This window comes from Podarcis bocagei, assembly GCF_964188305.1.
Source record: "Podarcis bocagei genome assembly, chromosome: 6".
Classification (NCBI taxonomy): domain Eukaryota; kingdom Metazoa; phylum Chordata; class Lepidosauria; order Squamata; family Lacertidae; genus Podarcis; species Podarcis bocagei.
This window is the reverse complement of record NC_138130.1, coordinates 99,220,355-99,244,149: the sequence shown is the minus strand read 5'-3', so window position 1 is coordinate 99,244,149 and position 23,795 is coordinate 99,220,355. Positions and strand designations below refer to the sequence as shown.

General features: G+C 45.5%; 1 protein-coding gene across 1 annotated transcript in view; it reads left to right on the top strand.

The window, feature by feature from the left end:
* Positions 1-23,795, top strand: part of MYO7A (myosin VIIA) — a 181,337-nt gene that overhangs the window by 22,939 nt on the left and 134,603 nt on the right. The window contains exon 2 of the mRNA XM_081197518.1: positions 1,058-1,115. Coding sequence (XP_081053644.1) covers positions 1,098-1,115 — 18 coding nt within the window. The 5' untranslated portion in view covers positions 1,058-1,097. The remainder of the gene's footprint in view (positions 1-1,057; positions 1,116-23,795) is intronic.

The window sequence follows — 23,795 nt, the reverse complement described above, 5'->3', positions numbered from 1 at the left end:
GTCTAGTTAAAGCTATGGTTTTCCCAGTAGTGATGTATGGAAGTGAGAGCTGGACCAAAAAGAGGGCTGATTGCTGAAGAACGGATGCTTTTGAATTCTGGTGCTGGAGGAGACTCTTGAGAGTCCCATGGACTGCAAGAAGATCAAGCCTCTCCATTCTGAAGGAAATCAGCCCTGAGTGCTCACTGAAAGGACAGATCCTGAAGCTGAGGCTCCAATGCTTTGGCCACCTCATGAGAAGAGAAGACTTCCTGGAAAAGACCCTGATGTTGGGAAAGATGGAGGGCACAAGGAGAAGGGGACGACAGAGGACGAGATGGTTGGACAGTGTTCTCGAAGCTACCAGCATGAGTTTGACCAAACTGTGGGAGGCAGTGGAAGACAGGAGTGCTTGGCGTGCTCTGGTCCAGGGGGACACGACTAAACGACTAAACAACAACAACAAGGACAATAACACTATACCAATTTATACAAGAATGTATGGGAATATAATATATTGCGCTTTTTTATGCATATTTTCACTTTTATATCTTTTATATCTTTTCTCCCTCTCACTTTTCCTCCTCCTTTTTCTGTATCACTTTATTTCTTTTAACTGACGTAACCTTAATAAAATATAAATATTAAAAAATGGAATGTCTTGTTCTTCAAAAGCGCCACATTCTACGCCTGACACGCTTCCTCCCCCGAACTCCTATGAGTCCAAACCATGCACAAAACCCTGCCGTTATTTTGCCCAGTTCCTGCTGTTTCGTTTGCAGCTTGCCTCCTATACGAGAAACTTCACAAGGAGAATTCATGCTTATCACTGCAGGGAGGCTGTGTGGGTATTAACCTGGTTGCATTTAGAGGATTATCTTCTGCTGTCTAGAACGAAGAGTTCGATAGCTGTCACATTTATAGCGGTGCGTGCTGTTGTTGTTGTTGTTGCTTACAGGTCCAAGCGTGTGTGTTTGACAAAACGATGCTTCTTGGCTGATCGTAATCTCGACCTCTCCAAAATGCAAGTGGTAACCAACTAGTCCCTCTGATTCTCTGATTCTTCTCTCTTCCTCAGGTCCACTGGCGGTGACTGCCGATGACTTTACGTAGGAGCCATGGTTATTCTACGGCAGGTAAGTTGTGTTCCCGCTCTCTGTTGACAGTGCTAATTTTAAAATACTGTGCTGCTCCCCTGGTTTAAGAAGAAACCTTGTCAGAGATGAGGGGGTGGATAGTTCCCTGGCTATTTTTATGTGACACTCCACCCGTTTCTGGAAGAGGGCTAGTGGACACTTTTATCTCTTGTATCTCATCGGCCTTAGTCCTTGATTAGCTTAAAGGGAATCACTGACGTGTGTTGTGTAGATTAACTAGCTAGGAAGTGTTTGGCATCATGCAAGGAGTAGATTATATCATTCTCAGCTGGTTGAAGGGGAAACAGCTATAAAGTAACTACACAGCAGTGATTAGAGAAGATCGCGGGAACTTAATGAGACACCTTGCTGAAAATGCAAAAGGAAAAAGGAGGAAAAGGGAAATTGGTACACCATTCACCTATGGGGTTTTTTTCCAAATAATCTTGCATATCATCCTTAATATGAGGCATTTATACAAATTTAGATCTCCTCCGGAGTCCAATTGTTTATATTTGGAAATTAGACATCAGAGAAAATTGATATTGTTCACAATGTGGGCAGCACAGTTCCTCTATAGCATTAACGGAGATCAAAAGCAACTCCCATTGTGAAGGAATCTGGGGAAATAGCCATCATAAATTTGCTGGAGCTGTGAAACTGGGACAGCTTCTGTAAATCCCGGACTGTCCCTGGAAAATAGGGACACTTGGAGGGTCTGGTGGTGCTTTGTTTTCAAGAGAATAGTGTGCAAGTTATGTTATGTACAGTTGAGCTCCAAGGAAAACATAACCTATGTCACTGCAAAATAAGATATTTGTTGTTTAGTCGTTTAGTCGTGTCCGACTCTTCGTGACCCCATGGACCAGAGCACGCCAGGCACTCCTGTCTTCCACTGCCTCCCACAGTTTGGTCAAACTCACGATGGTAGCTTCAAGAACACTGTCCAACCATCTCGTCCTCTGTCATCCCTTCTCCTTGTGCCCTCCATCTTTCCCAACATCAGGGTCTTTTCCAGGGAGTCTTCTCTTCTCATGAGGTGGCCAAAGTCTTGGAGCCTCAGCTTCACGATCTGAAGATATTGGAGCACTCTAAATCATATGCACATACACAGAAAATACCAGCAACACATGTAGGTCTGCACTGATTGTTGCAATGCCTCCCAAATCAGTATTATTCTATGATTATAAGACTATTGTAGAATGTTAAAAGACTGTAAAAACTTTACAAGGGGCTGTGACCCTCACGAGGGGACACTGTGTTTCTGAAATTGGCCACTACTCTGGTGAAGAAAGTTGTGATGCAACCTCAGTTTGTATCAGCTCTTGTCATAAAAGGAGGGGAAAGCCGAGCTTTGTCTGAGGAAGAGAAAGCTCTCAAAGAGCTCAGAGAACCTATCCAGCTCATCCCAGCATCTTTTCCCTTCCGCATTGTAAGTTTAAAGAGAAGCAAATATTGTTGGGCAGAGGGAAGGTCTGTTGAGAGCCAGAGCTTATCATCTTTAGCGGCTGGCAAATTGGTTGTGGCAACCTGCGTTCTGGGTAAACAAAGAGAGGAGGAACGGGTGAGGAGCAAAGGGGCTGTAAAAACTGCGGCCTCTGTGTGTGTGTTTTATGGTACTGCTGGGCTGCATTAAAGGATCACAACATTTGTCTGCGATACAGTTTTACCGTATTTTTCGCTCTATAAGACGCACCTAGTTTTTAGAGGGGGAAAGCAAGGAAAAAAAAATTCTGCGAAGAGCATGTAAGCGGTTCCCGCTTTTCTTGCTTTAAACCATTCCATCGCTCCTCCCGCTTCGCTGAGAAGCCAGGAGAGCAAGAGTGATAGCTGCGCAGCGCTTCTTCTGCTGGCTTCCCAGCAAAGAGGGATGAGGGACAGAAGGGAGCCCTTACAAGGGAGCGCTGAGCAGAGCCTGACACCGTCTCTTGCTGTCTTTTCCGGGAGGTGTGGGAAGGGACAGAGGGCAGCCCATCAGTCCCTTCTCCCTCCTCAGGGAAAAGCCCCCAAGAGCCACAACACACGCTCCACGCGGCTCTTTAAAGGGAGCGCTGAGCAGAGCGTTACTTTTTAGGAGGGGAAAAGTGCATCTTATGGAGCGAAAAATATGGTAGTTCAAGACCAGGTGAATGTGACAGGAAAATTGGCTTCCAGGTGGAAAAATCGAAATTGGAGAGTGAGTTGTTAGAATCCAGTACTAAAAATTTGTCAAAAATGTATAACTTGCTGTTGAAATGGAATACACAGGATGAAACGGTTAAATCAGCAATGATTAAGTGGGCTCAGGACATTGGTCATAATATCATGTTTGCTGACTGGGAAAAGTTGTGGACCACCGGGATGAAATTTACGGCATGTAATGCCTTAAGAGAAAACGTTATGAAAATGATTTACAGGTGGTACATGACCCCAGTCAAGCTTGCAAAAATCTATCATTTGCCGGACAATAAGTGTTGGAAATGTAAAGAAAATGAAGGCACTTTTTTTCACCTTTGGTGGACATGCCCAAAGATTAAGGCTTTCTGGGAAATGATATATAATGAACTGAAAAAGGTATTTAAATATACCTTCCCGAAGAAACCAGAGGCCTTTCTCTTGGGTATTGTCGACGAGGGGGTGTTAAATAAGGATAAAACTTTTTTTATGTATGCTACAACAGCAGCAAGAATACTCATCGCAAAGTACTGGAAGACACAAGATCTACCCACCTTGGAAGAATGGCAGATGAAGGTGATTGACTACATGGGTTTGGCAGAAATGACGTGCAGAATCCGAAACCAGGGAAGAGAAACAGCGGAAGAAGATTGGAAAAAAATTAAGGACTACTTAAAGAAGTATTGCAAAATTAATGAGTGTTAAAATGATGTTGGATTAGAGAATAAGCAGTTACTAGCAGTAACGGATAAGCCAAGGAGAATAAGTAAGATTAAATTCAAGTTAAAATAAGGGAAGGATTTGCTGAAGAATTGATTAGAAATTGGAATACAGAAAGGGGAAGTATGAGGAAGTCGGGGAAGTAAATTATAAGAAAATAAGATTTTGAAATTGTACCTGTCAGGGGTTCAGGAGCAGAGGCGAGGGCAAGGGAGGAAACAGAGAGCGAGGGGGAGGAGGCAGAGGAAAAGATGAGTGATGACGACGACCCGAGATCTCCGAGTCTTTCCAGTGAATCAGAAGATTCACAGAAAGGAGCACCAGTGGCCAGAACAAGGGGGGAACCTAGGGGGACACCCCAGGAAGAAGGGTCCAGAGGGGGCTCAGAGGGGAGCAGTTGGAAATCGGGACCAGCGTCACCAACAGAGAGCAGGGGAGAAGAAGGGCGCCAGGTATCAAGCGCTGGCAGCTCGCAACAGGAGGGAGGGCACGAGTCAGGAGTAGCCACACCTCCATCAGGGAGCGAAGAAACGGTCAGGAGGAAAGTGGAAGGTTGGGCGCGCGCGCCAAGTTCAAATACACAGGAAGGTGGCGCAGTAAGCAGCCCGGAAAGGGAGCCAGGTCCTAAAGCCCGGCGCAAGGAGACAGGAGGGTCCGGGGGGTCGGCGTCAGAAGAATCCCGGAAGGAAGAGACCACGGGGGGCAGAGGGACCCAGAGAAGAACGGTCAGGCGGAAAAGGTGGAGTAAGACTAGGTTAGTAAGCTGGTGTACAGGGGGCGGAGACTCAGACGGAGCTTCGCCGGTCTAACCCATAAGACGTAGAGCTGCAAGCAGCAGCTTGAGAATGGAAACTGTAACTCAATAAAGACTTTTATAAAGTGAACGCTGGCTAGCGTGATCCTCTGTGAGCTAGGATCCGGAAGCAGCTCTGACAGTACCTGTTTTTGTTTGTTGTGTTTACTGTATTGTCTTGTTTTGTTTTCGTTGTTATAAAAATTATGGAAACTCTAATAAAAAAAATTATATATATAAAAAAAAGACCAGGTGAATGGTTCAGTCTGGGGGGGAGGGGAAGAACTAAAAACTTTGTTTTGCAACCCCTTCGTTTACCACTGAGTTATGTACCAGCTGGGTTGGAAACGCAAAGATAAAGATGGAGATTTTTACTACATGTGGTGGACATGTGAGAAAATGAAACAGTTTTGTTAACAGATTTATAACGAATTGAAAAAGAGATTTAAATACACTTTCCCGAAAAAGCCAGAAGCTTTCTTGCTAGGCTTGATGGGAGAGGAAATAGAAAAAGCAGATCAAAGGTTATTTATGTATGCTACGACGGCTGCCAGAACTTTGTGAGCCCAAAAATGGAAAGTACCAGAATTACCAACAATAGAGGAGTGGCAGACGAAGATGGTCGGATGTGGCCCAATCGCTTTCTAAATGCAACCCGCGGACGGTCCAGGAATCAGCGTGTTTTTCCATGAATAGAATGTGTCCTTTTATTTAAAATCTCTGGGTTATTTGAGGGGCATAGGAGTTCATTCATTATTTTCCTTCAAAATATAGTTCAGACCCCACAAGGTCTGAGGGACAGTGGACCGGCCCCCTGCTGAAAAAGTTTGCTGACCCCTGGCCTAGACAGAGTTAGATGGAATATTGTTTTGTTATGATAGAAAGCAGCTTTCTGTGTTCCTGCCCTGCAGTACTTGGACTTTGTCTGAGACTGTACCTGCCTGCACACTGTCTTGCCGGAGTATTACATGCTCTGGTTATCTCCTGCTTGGACTACTGCAATGTGCTCTATGTGGGGCTACCTTTGAAGGTGACCCAGTAACTATAACTAACACAGCTGCCAGACTGGTGACTGCGAGCGGCTGCCAGGACTATATAACACCGGTCCTGAAAGACCAACATTGGCTCCCAGTACATTTCCGAGCACAATTCAAAGTGTTGGTGTTGACCTTGAAAGCCCTAAATGGCCTCGGCCCAGTAGACCTGAAGGAGCGTCTCCACCCCCATTGTTCAGCCCGGACACTGAGGTCCAGCTCTGAGGGCCTTCTGGCGGTTCCCTCAGTGCAAGAAGTTACAGGGAACCAGGCAGAGGGCCTTCTCGGTGGTGGCACCCACCCTGTGGAATGCCCTCCCATCAGATGTCAGAGACAAATAAATATATGACCTACTGTAGACATATGAAGGCCGCCTTGGACACTTTTAATGTGTGATGTGTAATGTTCTGTTGCGGTTGTGTTTTTGTATATTTGTATATTTTGTTGGAAGCCTCCCCAAGTGGCCGGGGCAACCCAGTAAGGTGGGAGGGGTACCAAAAATAAGTTGTTGTTGTTGTTTGTTCCGAATAGCCCTTGAATTAGAGGACTTCTTCAAATAGAGGACTGTTATGTACTGAAGTTCTCACCCTGGGCCAGCAGGGGGATACTGTAGATAGTTATGCAAATGAAGGATCGAAAGTGACGTTCAGTGATTGGATAGTTTTAGAAAGTTGTTACAGTAACGAGGTTCTGGAGCTCTATATAAGCAGGCTGACTGAGCCCTTCAGTTCAGTTCTGTTCCAGCTTACAAATAAAGAGTTGCTTTGGAAGAATCACTGTGTCGTCTGATATGTTCACCCACAACTTAACAAGGACTTTCTCTAAAGTAGGACACCAGCACATGGTGTGTGTTGCAGGATATAGTTCAGGCTTCCTCAACCTCGGCCCTCCAGAAGTTTTGAGACTACAATTCCCATCATCCCTGACCACTGGTACTGCTAGCTAGGGATCATGGGAGTTGTAGGCCGAAAACATCTGGGAGGCATCAAGCTGGTGAAGACTGGGCTAAAGGAAGGTTAGTGGCTGGCAGGAGGAGGGCCCCATAACGTCCACCCCCCATTTCTCTCATTTATCTTCCCTCTAAAGCAGGGACAAGGTATGTAAAGTTCAAGCTATGGTTTTCCCAGTAGTGATGTATGGAAGTGAGAGCTGGACCATAAAGAAGGCTGATCGCCGAAGAATTGATGCTTTTGAATTATGGTGCTGGAGGTGACTCTTGAGAGTCCCATGGACTGCAAGAAGATCAAACCTCTCCATTCTGAAGGAAATCAGCCCTGAGTGCTCACTGGAAGGACAGATCCTGATGCTGAGGCTCCAATACTTTGGGCACCTCATGAGAAGACTCCCTGGAAAAGACCCTGATGTTGGGAAAGATGGAGGGCACAAGGAGAAGGGGACGACAGAGGACGAGATGGTTGGACAGTGTTCTTGAAGCTACCAGCATGAGTTTGACCAAACTGCGGGAGGCAGTGGAAGACAGGAGTGCCTGGTGTGCTCTGGTCCAGGGGGTCATGAAGAGTCGGACATGACTAAACGACTAAACAACAACAAAGCAGGGACCCCCAACTCCACTTTAAATGTGGTACAGCCCCTCCTGCCGCTCTCACACATGAAACTAGATGGAGAAAAGCAGCAGAGACACAAATCAAGGTTTCCTCCTTCTGAGAGGAGCAGATGGAAACCTGTGCAATGCTATTCAGAACCGCACCTGTTCATACAGTCCTGTGAGCATAGTGGAAGGAAATTGCCTTTCTTCTTTATGTTCCTCAGATAGGGCAGGCCATCGTGTTTTGGTCGTCCCCCCCTCCCAAAGAATCAGTTAAGGAATAAGTAAATAAATTCTTCAGATTTTGGCTGTGCATGTTGAGTATGTTGACTTTCTCCTATGTGGCATATAGGGATTGTCAGGTCTCTGCCAGGGACTGGTGGGGTGGCTGTGATGATGTCATAAGGTGGGGGCACGTGATGCTGTTGGGCTGATTTTATTTCATAGATGCGTATATTGCTTTCTACTGTTAAAAAGAGTCTAGGACTTGCCGATTAGAAGGTCGGCAGCTCGAATCCCCATGACGGGGTGAGCTCCCGTTGCTCGGTCCCTGCTCCTGCCAACCTAGCAGTTCAAAAGCACGTCAAGGTGCAAGTAGATAAATAGGTACTGCTCTGGCAGGAGGGTAAACGGCGTTTCCGTGCACTGCTCTGGTTCGCCAGAAGCAGCTTTGTCATGCTGGCCACATGACCCGGAAGCTGTACGCCGGCTCCCTCGGCCAGTAAAGTGAGATGAGCGCCGCAACCCCAGAGTCATTCGCGACTCGACCTAACAGTCAACAACTTTACAATCCATATACGTATTTGCATAAAATCCATTTATGAAATGTTTCCCATGGGGCGCCCTGAAGCAATTAGCAATAGGATAACGTTATTAAAACAGTTAAAACAACTGCATATTAAAAAAAATATTTAAAAAGCAATACAGTGGACGCTTGGGTTGTGAATGTGATCTGTGCGGGAAGCACGTTCGCAACCCACAATGTTTGCAACCCGCAGAGCTGCGTCTGCACACACGCAGGTCGCAATTCAGCGCTTCTGCGCATGTGCAAGCGTCGAAACCTGGAAGTAACGCATTCCGGTAGTTCCGGGTTTGGCACAGTGCGCAACACAAAATCATGCAACCCGAAACGTCTGTAACCCGAGGTATGACTGTAATAAAAAAGTCACATACATGAAACCAATTCGAATCCGAGATACCGAGATTTAAGAAGGCTTGTCAAAACACAATAAACCCAGCACAACATCAGAGAACCCGCACAACTGTTCTGTTTGAGTTATTGGATGGAGTAACTCTCATCGACAGTTGCCAAGTACTACAAGATAAAAGCCGGCACTTTTCTAACAATTGTATCTCGCTCTTTGTTTACAGAGCTCATAATGACTTAGGTGGCAACTCTCAAAGTAGAACAATCCAGGCAAGTTGTGTGTTGCCCTTGCGCCAGGAGGGGCACCCATAGCTCAGTCGTAGGACACTTGCTTTGAATACAGAAGAGTCCAGGTTCAATAAGAACCTAAAAAGCTGGAAATAATATGGCATTAGTGATATAGTTAAAAAAAAAAAGTACACAAAAAGGCTACAGAAAAGGGTGAAAAACTAAAGTTATATTGTGTCAAAAGTCAATAACATTTTAAAGGTGTTTATGTATAAGGAGGAAAGATTGGAGACATAATAGATTGAATCTAATAATTAGAAATGAGATCTGAAAGAGGGTAAGGATTTGCTGTATCTGATTGGGTAAAGAGGAACACAAAAAAGGGAGGTGTGAGGAAGTCAAGAAAGGAAGCTAATTAAATATGATTTTAAAAGTTGGAGTTTTTATGTTTTATACTTTGTTGGGTGGAATCTTATTTTTATTTTTTTTGTATTTTATTGTTCTGATTTGTCTTATATGCTTCTTTGATTATGTTCTGTTTCTTTTCACTTTTGTGGTAGTTATGTGTGTTTTCTTGTAAAACTTAATAAATATATATATTTTTAAAAAAGAACCTAAAAAGGGCCTGTTGGATGAGGCCAATGTGCTACCTGGTCCAGCATCCTGGTCTCACAGGGGCCAACCAGAAACCCACCTGCGATTCCCACCAAAAGGCCTTTTCTGTGGTGGCTCCCTAACCTTGGAATGTTCTCCCCAGAGAGACTCACCAGATGCCATCATTACATGTCTTTATTTTTTTTTTAAAAAAAATTTATGATTTTCAGTTACATACATTTCAATGGTTTTACAGTCATTTTAACATTTCAAAACTCCCTTCTTCCTCTTTCTGCGGTTCCTTAAATTTATTTTTACCATTTCCTGCATATTCTAAATTAAGTCATTCTTTTATTCATCTTCTTTAATTATATGCTCTTATGAAACTGCAGCTTATTACAATAATCCTGCCAATGCCCTTATCTGTTTACAATTTGTTTCCATTCTTTTATATAAAAAAAGTTTGTTATCTTGATTGCTTACTTTTCCGGCAAGTTTCGCCATTTCTGTGTAGTCCATAAGTTTTTGTATCCATTCTTCTTTTGTCAGGACAACTTCTTCTTTCCATTTTTGGGCAAATAACATTATTGCCGCTGTAGTCGCATACCTGAATAAATTTCTATACTGTTTTAGGTAGTTCTACCCCTATAATTCCCAGAAGAAAAGCTTCTGGGGTTTTTTAAAAAACAAATGTTATTTTAAACATCTTTTTCAATTCATTATCACCATTACATGTCTTTAGGCACCAGGCAATAACATTCCTCTTTACCCAGGCCTATGGCTATTAAATCTATTAAAACCTGTGTAAGTTCGGAATGCCATTAATTATTTTATTATCTGTCTGTGTGTCAGTATGATTTTTATTCTGTTTTTATTATTGATGTACCGTAATCTGGTTTTAATGTTGTACACCACCCTGGAATCTTTTGATAAAAGGTGGTACATAAATTGAAATAATAATAATAATAATCATCATCATCATCGAAGTAGATCCACTGGAATTAACGGGCCTACCTTAGTCCTGCTCATTAATTTCAGTGGGTTATCTCTGAGTAAAAACTAGTGAGATACAGTGGAACCTCAATTCCCGAATGCCTCTGTTGTTGTACATTTTGGTTTTCAAACACTGAACACCCAGAAGTAAATGCTTCCATTTTTTTAACGTTTTCTGGAACCCGAACATGTGACATGGCTGCTGCTGAGTGCAAGAAGCTCTTGCAACCAATGGGAAGCCACATCTCCGCTTTTCAACATTTTGGAAGCCAAACGGATGTCGTTCAAGAACTGAGGTACCACTGTGCCACCTCGTCAGGGGCGCCGACTTATAAAAAATATTGGGGGAGCCCGCGAAAGCTCATGAATAATAAATAAGCTCATGAATATGCAGATAAAGTGGCGCCGCCTCCTCGTGAGCGAATAGGGGAGAGCGTGCTGCGCCTATTAATCAGCTCCGAAGGAAATTGGGTGGAGCTTTTGCTCGGGAGGGAGGGCATTAGGCATGCAGCCCGACCCTGTGCATTTTGGGCTGGGGGAGGGGCAGCGATGGCGCTCTGCTGGAGGGGCGCCCGAGATTATTGGGGGGGCAGAGCCCCCCCAAACGAATTTTTGAGGGGGCTCGGGCCCCCTCAGGCCCCATGGAGTCGGCGCCTATGCACCTCGTAGATCTAAATGTCTGAAAGCCTTGGATGAACCTATTGTCAGTGATGGCTGAGTGACACTTAGGCCCCATGTGATGGGACACGTTCAGTCTTCTTCTTCTTCAATTACTCATAGCCGAGTAAGATTATCTTCCATGAACACGGTTTTAACAATGAGTCCGTAAGTGACTGTGGAGGCCAATTCTGGATCCACACGTCCTTCCACGGTGGGGACATAGGTTTCCGGGTGGGAGTTGAGCACAGTGAGGGTTTGCCAAGCGTGCCTTCCTCTTAACATGTTTCTCCCTTGCATCCTGAGTTTGAGTGTCTTCAAAGCCCATGACACCTTTGGTAAAGGCTGTTCTCCAACTGGAGCGCTCACAGGCCAGTGTTTCCCAGTTGTTGGTGTTTATACCACATTTTTAAAAATTTGCCTTGAGATAGGTTTAACTCTCTTGTTGACCACCAGCATGACGCTTTCCATTTTTAAGTTTGGAATAGAGTAGTTGCTTTGGAAGACGATCATCAGGCATCCATACAACATGACCAGTCCAACGAAGTTGATTTTGAAGAACCATCGCTTCAGCACTGGTGATCTTTGCTTCTTCCAGTACACTGGTATTAGTTCGCCTGTCTTCCCACCCAAGTGATGTGTAAAAATTTTCAGAGACACCGTTTATGGAATCTTTCGCGGAGTTGGAGATGGCGTTTATAAGTGGTCCATGATTCACAGGCTTACAGTAAGGTTGTTAGTACAATAGCTTTGTAAACAAGCATTTTGGTTTCCCTGCGAATGTCCCGGTCCTCAAACACTCTGAACTTCAATCGGGAGAAAGCCGCACTCGCAGAGCTCAGGCGATGCTGGATTTCGGCATCAATGTCAACCCTTGTGGGAAGATAAGACCACCGAGTGCTTTTGGATGAGTGAGGGGCGTGAAGCAAGGCAGCAATTACCGCTGGCCTCCCAGACATCATCACCACGGCTGTGAGCTCTCCCTCATAAATCACACGCTCCGCAAGCTGTTGTCCATTCTTGTCTTGTACAGGATTGATGTCCAAACCTGGAAGATTCTCTGGACGGCAGTAAACAGGGCCACGAACGGCGCTCTGAGTGCCGGCCGGATGGTCCATTTGCATATAGATTGAAATGTGAATCACTGGGGCCTACTCATTAGCTGGAGGGATTGAGGCGTTTGACATTTTTAATGGCACCTGCTGTCAGGATCCTGGCCATCAAATGGATTTACGAGGCAATTAATGCCTCCACAGTGGGCGCGATGGGGCAATGAAGATTCAGGTGGTGGGGAGAGGTGGGTGTCTTGCATATCCCCCAACATTTCTCTGGTGAAAATAGGGACGTCCCGTTCCACAGTGATAATTTTACTATTTATACCCCACACATCTGGCTGGGTTGCCCCAGCCATGCTGGGCAGCTTCCAACTTATATGAAAACATAATAAAACATTAAACATTTTTAAAAAAACTTCCCTATACAGGATTGCACTGTCAAACATGGCCGCTTAACAGCAGCAACAATATGGTTCAAAATGAAGCCTGTCTTCATGTATTGTTTCTTATGTTCCAGCTTTCAAAGTTTTGAATTTCTTTTGCTATGCATCTCAGCAGCAATATAGCATTAACAAGCTACTGCCACAGGGCCAGACAGAGAGACCTGGAGATCTGAATTTGTCCTCCAGACTTGAGATTCCCTGTTCTGGGACTAGATCATACTGACTCTCAGTAGAGTGTGTGCTCTGACATTCTCAACCCCGCCACATAATTTGGCGTCCGGTGGGTACCCAAACATGCCTGGTGGGCCACACTCAGTTTAGTGAGTCACTACTATGTTTCCAAGCACAATTCAAAGTGTTGGTGCTGACCTTTAAAGCCCTAAATAGCCTTGGCCCAGTAGACCTGAAGGAGCGCCTCCACCCCCATCGTTCTGCCTGGACACTGAGGTCCAGCTCTGAGGGCCTTCTGGTGGTTCCCTCACTGTCAGAAGCGAGGCTACAGGGAGCCAGACAAAGGGCCTTCTCGGTGGTGGCGCCCGCCCTGTGAAACACCCTCCTATCAGATGTCAAGGAAATAAACAACTATCTGACTTTTAGAAGACATCTGAAGGGAGCTTTTAATGTTTGATGTTTCTAATATTCTGTTGGTAGCTGCCCAGAATGGCTAGGGAAACCCAGCCAGATGGGCAGGGTATATATAAAAATATATATTATTAATAAATTATTATTGCTAAAGATGCACAACCAGTCCATTTTGGTTCTCTCTTGTTCTTCCGAACTTAAATCCAGCTTCCCACATTCCTGCAGATTTTTCTTTTTTAATTCCTCTTGAAAGTTCGTTAGCATTCTAGTGTGAATTTCTCCTAATATATGCATTCCATGCAGGTTGGATTAATATGCATATTCTAAAAAGAAATTCCTTCCAATTCCTTCCACTGAAATGCATTTCTGTTTGTTACTGTCACTAATAGGTATGTTATTATGCACCGGTCCCCCTAATACAATGCATTTTGTGCAACTCGCTTCATTGGAGAATGGCATCCCCCAAAATTCAGCGGAGTATGAATTTTGAAGGTTGGGGGTTGTTTTTTGGGTCTGATTCGCAAGAGAGGTGCCAATCAGGGACTTCCTCATTAAAATGCAAACGAGATCTGAGTTATCCCAGCATCTCAAAATGCCCGGCACCCCCCTCCTGCTGATTTCACCAGCACAGAACGGAGAGTTTTTCTTCTCCCAGCCGAATGGCCTCTTTTGCGCAGCCGGGCCAAATGGAATGTGAACAATTTATGGCCGTTTGCCAAGGAAGAGGGCAAGGCCCATTTTACTGCCTGTGCCACCCACCACCAATGCCTTTCTCTGGGTCACAGGCTGCAGTTTCACGACCCACAAATCACTCCCTGGAAGGCGGCTTCCGCGTAGATTTATTGCAAGGGAGAAGGGGCTCATTTTGCAGCGAAGCAGGCGACTGTTATTATCTGTCCATAATATCACCTGCCAGGAGATGCTATCGGTTATGTTGACATTCTCCATGTCCTTCCTTCAGCGGGGCTGGGTTGGTGCTAGAGGAGCAGCCGTAGAACGAGAACTACCGTGTGTGTTTTGCCAAGATAATGTCAATGTGAATCTATACATGATCAGCTGTTGTTTGACAATATGGTGGGAGAGGCTTTCGCACTCCGACGGTCACACTTATTTATTTATTATTGTTAACGGAGAAATCTGAGGGCTCCCTTGGACCAAAAACAAGGACACCAGCCAGGAATACCAGAGCAAAACAGCAGCCAGTAGGCTTGGTCTTTATTGAAGACTGTCGCGACAGGACTCCCACCTGCCACCAGGTGGAACAAGATGGAAGCCCCCAACAAAAGAGCCCCCAAACTTTTATTAGCTGCTAATCCCAATGTTACACGCCCCCAAACTACATCACTCATACATCACGGTTACATCATGAGAAGGGGAGGTCTGGTGGCAGTAATCTGAGCATCCTGGACCCTGCCCCATGGTTCCCCTTGCCCTCCACCAAACACCCATCAAGTGTAATAAAAAAGATATTTACATTTCCCTGTTTCCCAGCCAAGTTAATCACACCCTATTGTCTTCATCTGGGTTTGTTATTTCTGGAATGGCTACCTGTCTGGCACTCAGGGATTATCACTCAGGCAGAGGGGCTGCTGAGTAGCTGAGCTCACATGTCTACAGTGGTGCCCCGCAAGACGAATGCCTCGCAAGACGGAAAACCCGCTAGACGAAAGGGTTTTCCGTTTCTGAACTGCTTCGCAAGACGATTTTCCCTATGGGCTTGCTTTGCAAGACGAAAACGTCTTGCGAGTGTTCCAATTTTTTTCCGCTCCCCCCCTTTTTCTAAGCCGCTAAGCCGCTAAGCCTTTAATAGCCGCTAAGCCTTTAATAGCCGCTAAACCGCTAATAGCGCTAATCCGCTAATAGGGTTGCTTCGCAAGACGAAAAAACCGCTAGACGAAGAGACTCGCGGAACGGATTAATTTCGTCTTGCAAGGCACCACTGTATATGAATTCTGAAGTTTTCCCAGTGAGCCAGTACAGAGATACATTTATCAGTGAATTCTTACATTTGGTATCACGCAGCAAGAAAGGCCCTTTGAATAGATAGGAAGAAACTGTGATGAAGTGTTTTGTGGGGACAAATCACAAAAGTCACAAAAGTGATTGTGCTGGTTTTGGTGGTGGGCTGCATGTGCACGATATCTGCTGGAGGGGCAAAACGCCCCCCAACCTAGACATAAATTCCTGCAACATTATTAAATTTAAAGACATAAGAAGAGCGCTGCTGGGTCCGGCCAATGGCCTTTGTAGGCCAACACCCTGTTCTCACAATGGCCAATCAGAGAACAGACAAATTCCAGACCCTCCAAGTGTCCCCATTTTACAGAAGCCACCTCAGTTTCTGGTTTGATCCCAGAATGCCCCGCTTTCCTTTAGGATGTCCCTATTTTCATCGGAGAGATGTTGGACGGTATGGAGTTATCCGACTCCTGAACCAAGGAGATAAGTAACTCTGCAACATTTAGAAGACATCTGAAGGCAGCCCTGTATAGGGAAGTTTTTAAAAAATGTTTAACATTTTATTATGTTTTTATATATGTTGGAAGCTGCCCAGAGTGGCTGGGGCGATCCAGTCAGATGGCCGGGGTACAAATAAAATTATTATTATTAAATAGGGCGTCCCTATTTTCACCAGAGGAATGTTGGAAGGTATGCTTTGTTACGGGATCTGGAGCCAAATTTAGCGAGTGTCACAGCCATCATTGATTGACTCATCAGGAGACTGTGTGATTTCACCGGTGTGCAAAAATGCTGATATTTACGTGTGACATTCACTCTTTCACCTTCATCCTGACTATAATAAAGTAACCAGTTGTTGGTCAATGTTGAAATGCAGGATGAACACAATGATTTACTAAGTGGTATGCATAGCAGTTCGAAAGCACACCAGTGCAAGTAGATAAATAGGTACCACTCCGGTGGGAACGTAAACGGCGTTTCCGTGCGCTGCTCTGGTTCGCCAGAAGTGGCTTAGTCCTGCTGGCCACATGACCCGGAAGCTGTACGCCAGCTCCCTCGGCCAATAAAGCGAGATGAACGTCGCAACCCCAGAGTCGTCCGCAACTGGACCTAACGGTCAGGAGTACCTTTATGTATAGAACCACATGTGTAAGCAGTTGTTGAAACTGGTTCAGCAAATGGTGAGTGGGATCTTGGCCCACTTCCCTGAATTTCTGGAGTGTTATATGCATATATATATATATATACAGTAGTACCTCGGGTTCCATACGCTTCAGGTTCCATACGCTTCAGGTGACACACTCCGCTAACCCAGAAATAGTACCTCGGGTTAAGAACTTTGCTTCAGGATGAGAACAGAAATTGTGCTCCGGCGGCGCAACAGCAGGAGGTCCCATTAGCTAAAGTGGTGCTTCAGGTTAAGAACAGTTTCAGGTTAAGTACGGACCTCCAGAACAAATTAAGTAATTACCCCAAGGTACCACTGTATATGGGATGAGGGTGGCACTGTGGGTTAAAGCACAGAGCCTAGGACTTGCCAATCAGAAGGTCGGCGGTTCGAATCCCCGCAATGGGGTGAGCTCTCGTTGGTCGGTCCCTGCTCCTGCCAACCTAGCAGTTCGAAAGCACGTCAAAGCGCAAGTAGATAAATAGGTACCGCTCTGGTGGGAAGGTAAATGGCGTTTCCGTGTGCTGCTCTGGTTCGCCAGAAGTGGCTTAGTCCTGCTGGCCACATGACCCGGAAGCTGTATGCCAGCTCCCTCGGACAATAAAGCGAGATGAGCGCTGCAACCCCAGAGTCGGTCACGACTGGACCTAATGGTCAGGGGTCCCTTTACCTTTACCTTACCATTGTACATATAAATAAATATATGTAGGTTTTGGTGTCTTCGGGTGTCTTCCCGTGTAAGAGTTGGGGTGTCTAGGCGACGTTTCGACGAGGTCTCACTCGTCATCTTCAGGCTGGTGCTTTCGGCTTCTTGTTACTAGAACAGAGCAGGATCTCAGTGTTTGAGTTCCTATAAATACTGTTGAGGGGGTGTGGTGTATAGCCTCCAACGTTCTGGGCAGAGAGGAAGTTCCTAGGTTAATGTGCCTTTTCTTCTTTTGTTCATTAATTACTTGAGGGATATCTTGAGTGATTACTTGAGTGATATTCTGAGTACCACTTAGGAGGGTCATTAGGTGTGGATTAGTTGCTAAAGCTTTCGTGTCTTGACCTCTTGACCTTGTAAAGAGTTTTTCTGAGAAGATGGCTGTACTGCACTTAGTTGTGCTCTGGCTTGGCTTCGTGTATAGGGGCGAGCTGTGGTTTTGTGCCCTGTGCCAGCCAGATCTGTGTAGGGATTGCAGGGGGGTGCAGCATCCGGAGGTGCCACTATGGTTTGGCTACTGGATGGTGTCTGTAATTTATCTGTGGAGAGGGTCTGGGTTTGGGTCTGGTGTGGTTGATTGGAGATGGCGTTCTGTGTGCCTCTGGTTCTGGTGTCGGTTTTTGTGGGGAGGGCTAATTTCCAGATGTCTGGCAGGCGGGACGTGTCGTCACGGTTGTTCATGTTGTGAGGGTGTTTCTCTATCTCGATGGCTTCCATGATTATTCTCTTGTGGTGATGTTCCATGTTAAAGAGCAATTTGGAATCTGCAAAATTAATTTCGTGTCCTGTTTCTTTCATGTGTTGGTAAAGAGAGGAAGTTTTTTCTTCTTTTTTGACGGCATTCTTGTGTTCTGCGATACGTGCATTTATTCGTCTGTTTGTTTGTCCAATGTACGTGGCTGGGCAGACTTTGCAGGGTATTTCATAGACCCCTTGGTTTTCTAACTGGATTTTATCTTTTGGGTTCCTGAGGATATTGGCTATTTTTTGGTTGGTGCAAAAGGCTGTTTTGATATTGTGTTTATGGAGGATTTTGCTAATTTTATCTGTAGTGCCCTTGATATAAGGAAGGAGGGCCATGCCATTGTTTTCTTCTGTGTCTTGGTTTTTGGGGGGTGTTTCTTTTTGGATTAGCTTCGTAACCCTGTTTTGCTGGTATCCGTTGGCGATTAACACATTTGAGAGATTCTGTAACTCAGTTGTCAAGTGGTCTTTGTCAGCCAGGCGTTTGGTTCTGGAGATGAGAGTCTTGGCTACGGAGTTTATTTGTGCAGGGTGGTGGTGTGATTGTGCATGTAAGTAGCGGTTGGTGTGTGTTTTTTTCCGGTAGATAGTGTGTCCTAGGGAGCCATCAGGTTTTTTGTAGATTAGGACGTCAAGGAAGGGAAGTTGGTTGTTGGCTTCTATTTCCATAGTGAATTGTATTTTGGGGTGTAGGCTGTTGAGATGTGTGAGGAAGCTATCTAGTTTTTCCTTCCCGTGTGGCCAAATTACAAAGGTGTCGTCAACATATCTGAGCCAAAGTTATCTCCAATCAACCATCTCCAATCAACCACACCAGACCCAAACCCAGACCCTCTCCACAGATAAATTACAGACACCATCCAGTAGCCAAACCATAGTGGCACCTCCGGATGCTGCACCCCCCTGCAATCCCTACACAGATCTGGCTGGCACAGGGCACAAAACCACAGCTCGCCCCTATACACGAAGCCAAGCCAGAGCACAACTAAGTGCAGTACAGCCATCTTCTCAGAAAAACTCTTTACAAGGTCAAGAGGTCAAGACACGAAAGCTTTAGCAACTAATCCACACCTAATGACCCTCCTAAGTGGTACTCAGAATATCACTCAAGTAATCACTCAAGATATCCCTCAAGTAATTAATGAACAAAAGAAGAAAAGGCACATTAACCTAGGAACTTCCTCTCTGCCCAGAACGTTGGAGGCTATACACCACACCCCCTCAACAGTATTTATAGGAACTCAAACACTGAGATCCTGCTCTGTTCTAGTAACAAGAAGCCGAAAGCACCAGCCTGAAGATGACGAGTGAGACCTCGTCGAAACGTCGCCTAGACACCCCAACTCTTACACGGGAAGACACCCGAAGACACCAAAACCTACATTCCTGTACCCGTGAAAATCTACGAAAGCAAATAAATATATATATATATATATATATAGAGAGAGAGAGAGAGAGAGAGAGAGAGAGAGACGCATAGCAAAATATGTCTCCATCTGGCCATTGTCTTCAACGATGGGCAGCACAGTTCTGAAATTTCAACTATTACCAGGAGAGTGTGCTGGAAGGCAAGAGATCAGATACTCCCTTTCTCCTGCTGGAAGAGGAAACAAAGAACAGAAAGATGTGATAACTTTTATTTGATGAGATATGACTCTTGCTAAAAGCCATCTCTACGTCCCAATATGGCGCAAATGAATCCAGAAACATTTTTGGAACACCGATATTATTCACAGGTCAAGGGTCAATTCCCCTACCATGGCTGAAGGATCGACTCCATCTATCGCGTGCTGCATTCTTTGGTGTCTGTGGTGGACTACTACTACTACTACTGATATATTTAATATATTTATACCCTGCCCATCTGGCTGGGTTTCCCCAGGCACTTTGGGCGGCTCCCCACAGAATATTAAAAACAAGATAAAACATCAAACATTAAAAACTTCCCTAAACAGGGCTGCCTTCAGATGTCTTCTAAAAGTCAGATAGTTGTTTGTTTCCTTGACATCTGATGGGAGGGCGTTCCAAAGGGTGGGCGCCACTACCGAGAAGGCCCTCTGTTTCGTAGCTGCAAAAAAGAGAATTCCATGTTAGGGACCATTAAAGGAAGGATTGAAAATAAAAGCGTCAAGTAAGACAAATTTGTAGTGTACAGTTCGGGTTGCTGTATCTCATAAAGGATGTTGCAGGAAAAGGTGCAACGAAAATGATCAAAGGGCTGGAGCAACTTCCCTGCGAAGAAAGGATGGGAGCTGTTAATTTGGAAAAGGAGGCAGACATAATAGAGGTCCCAAGAACCAGGGGTTGGGGAACTTCCTGACTTTGCAGACCAGATTCTTATCAGGATCTGCCTCGCAGGCCAATTTGGAAAGATGGGCAGCGCCTTTCCAAATCCTTTCCCCTCTGATCTTGAAGGCGGAAGGGAGAAGGCTGGCCAAAGTCTCTGTGAGGCTTCCCCCTTTTAAGATTGGGTCACAGAAGGGACCCAAGGGTCATCTAGTCCAACCCCCTGCATCGCAGTAATCTCAGCTAAAGCATCAGATAGGACACTGACAAACTGTGTCCAGAGGAGGGCAACCAAAATGGTCAAAGGCCTGGAAATGATGCCTTATGAGGAACGGCTAAGGGAGCGGGGCATGTTTAGCCTGGAGAAGAGGAGGTTAAGGGGTGATATGATAGCCATGTTCAAATATATAAAAGGATGTCACATAGAGGAGGGAGAAAGGTTGTTTTCTGCTGCTCCAGAGAAGCGGACACGGAGCAATGGATCCAAACTACAAGAAAGAAGATTCCACCTAAACAGAACTTCCTGACAGTAAGAGCTGTTCGATAGTGGAATTTGCTGCCAAGGAGTGTGGTGGAGTCTCCTACTTTGGAGGTCTTTAAGCAGAGGCTTGACAACCATATGTCAGGAGTGCTCTGATGGTGTTTCCTGCTTGGCAGGGGGTTGGACTCGATGGCCCTTGTGGTCTCTTCCAACTCTATGATTCTATGATTCTATGATTCTATGATCAGATGGCCATCCAAACTCTGCTTGGAAGGAAGGAGAGTCTACAACCTTCCAAGGGAGACCGTTCCACTGCCGAAGAGCTCTGACTGTCAGAAAGTTTTTCCGTATGTCTAGTCAGAATCTCCTTTCCTGCAACTTGAAGCCCTGGGTTCAAGTCTTACCTTCTGCGGCAGGAGAAACAAGCTTGTGTCATCCCCCACGTGGCAGCCTTTCAGATATTTGAAGACGGCTATCATATCTCCTCTCAGTCTCCTCTTTTCCAGGCGAAACATACCCAGCTCCTTCGACCGTTCCTCATAAGGCTCGGCTTCTAGACCCTTCTATTGCCCTCCTCTGTACACGTCCCAGCTTTTCAACAGCCTGAAGCATGTTGGGGGACTTAAAAGGTTAGGGGGGAGACCTGCAAATTCCTTTGAAAGTCTCCTCCCACATTCCCTTTAAGTCCCCCAGTCTATTACTTTAAGATCAGACCTCTTGTCCTTATCTTAGCCGCTTCAAACAGCGCTTTTGAGAAGTGCTTAAAGGCAGCTCAATGGTCCCATTCCAGCTGAATCGGGACATCAGGGGCTGCCTTAAATCCCTTCTCAGAAGCATTTTTTTAAAACTGTTGCAGTGCAAAAGAATGAATTGTCAATGACTTCCCCCCTCCGTTCCTTTTCGATTTCTGTGATTCTTTCCCCCCAACTCAAATATTATCTATAACAGTAATGTCTCACTCCGAATATGAGTGATTTTTCTGAATGATTCTGTTGCATGAAATCAGAGACTCTGTGTATTTTATTTTTACCAGCGACCAAGAGGTTCTGCTTCTCCTGCAAGCTGCTGGGTGCCTTGACTGTCTGCTTGTCAGTTGATAAGCAGAGATTAAATCCTGCTGCCCAGGCTGCCTGACCCTGTTCCCTGCTGGGAGCAGGGTACGCAGCTAATGCAGGATTAAACCCTGTCCTCCTGCCCATCGGCTGGCATCACCAGGGACATCAGCTGATGAAAGGGGTTTCCATGGGGTTTTTGAGGAGGGGGTGAAATAGACTCTGAGTCGAGAGTGGATTTCATTCTCTTTATTCAGCTCATAGTGGTGAGGAGGAATGGAAGTTCCCCCAGAATGTCTGCTTTATATACATTATTTACACAATGGGCCCCACGTGATTGGCTAATTCCGGGATTCTCCTGTAGGCCAATCAGGTTGCGGATCCACTTCCACCTCAAGCTGGATTGGGTGGCTCCTGTGGACCAATCAGACTGCTGCATTCTGAGTCCTATTGTTCTAGGACCAATCAGACTGCTGCATTTTGGATCCTATTCAACCCAGTACATAACGGGGGGAATGGCTTCGTGGCATGAATTGTTAGGGTGTGAAACCTAAGACGCTGGCAAGTTAGCAATGTCATGTAACTTTAAGTAGTCAAGCTCGTTAAGTTGTTAAGTTGCTCAGTATATAAAGAGTGTTTGTTTTCTCTGCGTTGTGTGGGGCGTGAAGCAAAAATGTCCGAAAGCTCCGGAGGTGTTTCTGTTATCTTTCTGCAATAAACCTGTCTTTGGAAAGACAGGCTTCCCTGTGTCGTTATTTCTTTGCTGCTGAGACTTTGAAGCTTGTACTGCAACAAGAATCTCTGCACTGGACTTAATTAATGCTCTGCAAAGAGAGCTGTTGCTGGTGGCGCAGCGGAAGCGTTTAGTGGACCAGTACACAAACTCTCTTATGAATGGGACCCCCTGGTAGGCCAAGAATGAATTGGTCGTGCTTTTGAAAGCATGAAGATTCTGATTTTGATATACAGTGGTACCTTGGTTCTCAAACGTCTTGGTCCTCAAACAACTTGGAACCCAAACACTACAAACCCGGAAATAAGTGCTCCAGTTTGCGAACTTTTTTTGGAATCCGAATGTGCTCCGTTTTGAGTGTTATGCTTCCGATTTGAGTGCCACACTTCCGTTTTGAGGGTTATGCTGAGGTCTGTCTGGTTTTGCTATTTATTTTGCGTTTCTGTTTTTGTGACTCTTTCTGTTTTCTTTTTGTGGCTGTGTGGAACCCAGTTCAGCTACTGAGTGATTGTGTGGCTGCAGCACCTTGTTTATTGCTTTCATTTTATGGATCAATGGTCTCGTTAGATAGTGAAATCCATGTTAAATTGCTTTTTAGGGGTTGTTTATAAAAGTCTGGAATGGAGTACAGTGGTACCTCTGGTTACCTCTGGTTACGGATTTAATTCATTTTGGGATGCTATGTGCACCCCGAAAAATCCATAATTAGAGATGCTGCTTCTGCGCACATGCGCAGCATGATAGAGCACTTTTGCATACGCGCGTGGTGCGCAGAGCACTTCTGTGCATGAATGAGCAGCGAAACCCGGAAATATACCCTTCCAGGTTTGTCACAGCCGTAACCCGAAGATTCTGTAACCTGGAGGTTACGCAACACGAGGTACCACTGTAATCCGTTTTGCATTGCTTTCTGTGGGAAAGCGCGCTTTGGTTTTGGAATGCTTTGGTTTTGGAACGGACTTCTGGAATGGATTAAGTCTGAGAACCAAGGTAGTAAAGGTAAGGGTAAAGGAGCCCCTGACCATTATGTCCAGTTGCGGACGACTCTGGGGTTGCGGCGCTCATCTCAGTTTACTGGCCAAGGGAGCTGGCGTACAGCTTCCGGGTGATGTGGCCAGCATGACTAAGCCGCTTCTGGCGAACCAGAGCAGCGCACGGAAACGTTGTTTACCTTCCCTCCAGAGGGGTACCTATTTATCTACTTGCACTTGATGTGCTTTCGAACTGCTAGGTTGGCAGGAGCAGGGACAGAGCAACGGGAGCTCACCCCATTGCAGGGATTCAAACTGCCGACCTTCTGATCGGCAAGTGCTAGGCTCTGTGGTTTAGACCACAGCGCCACCTGTATCCCGAGAACCAAGGTACCACTGTATATAGCTTTTGATTTTACATTGCTAATTGACTTTGACCTCCTCCAGAGTTGGAATCTGCTCACTTAAATAAATGCACAGTAAGAAAATAAGCAGCGAGGGAAGCATCCTGATCTGTTTGTCTGCTAAGGGGAGGGCTAGAATATTGGCTTTGCATGCAGAAGATCTCAGGTTCAATCTCTGCTTGCATCTCCAGGCAGTGGTGTAGCGTGGGTTGTCAGCACCCGGGGCAAGG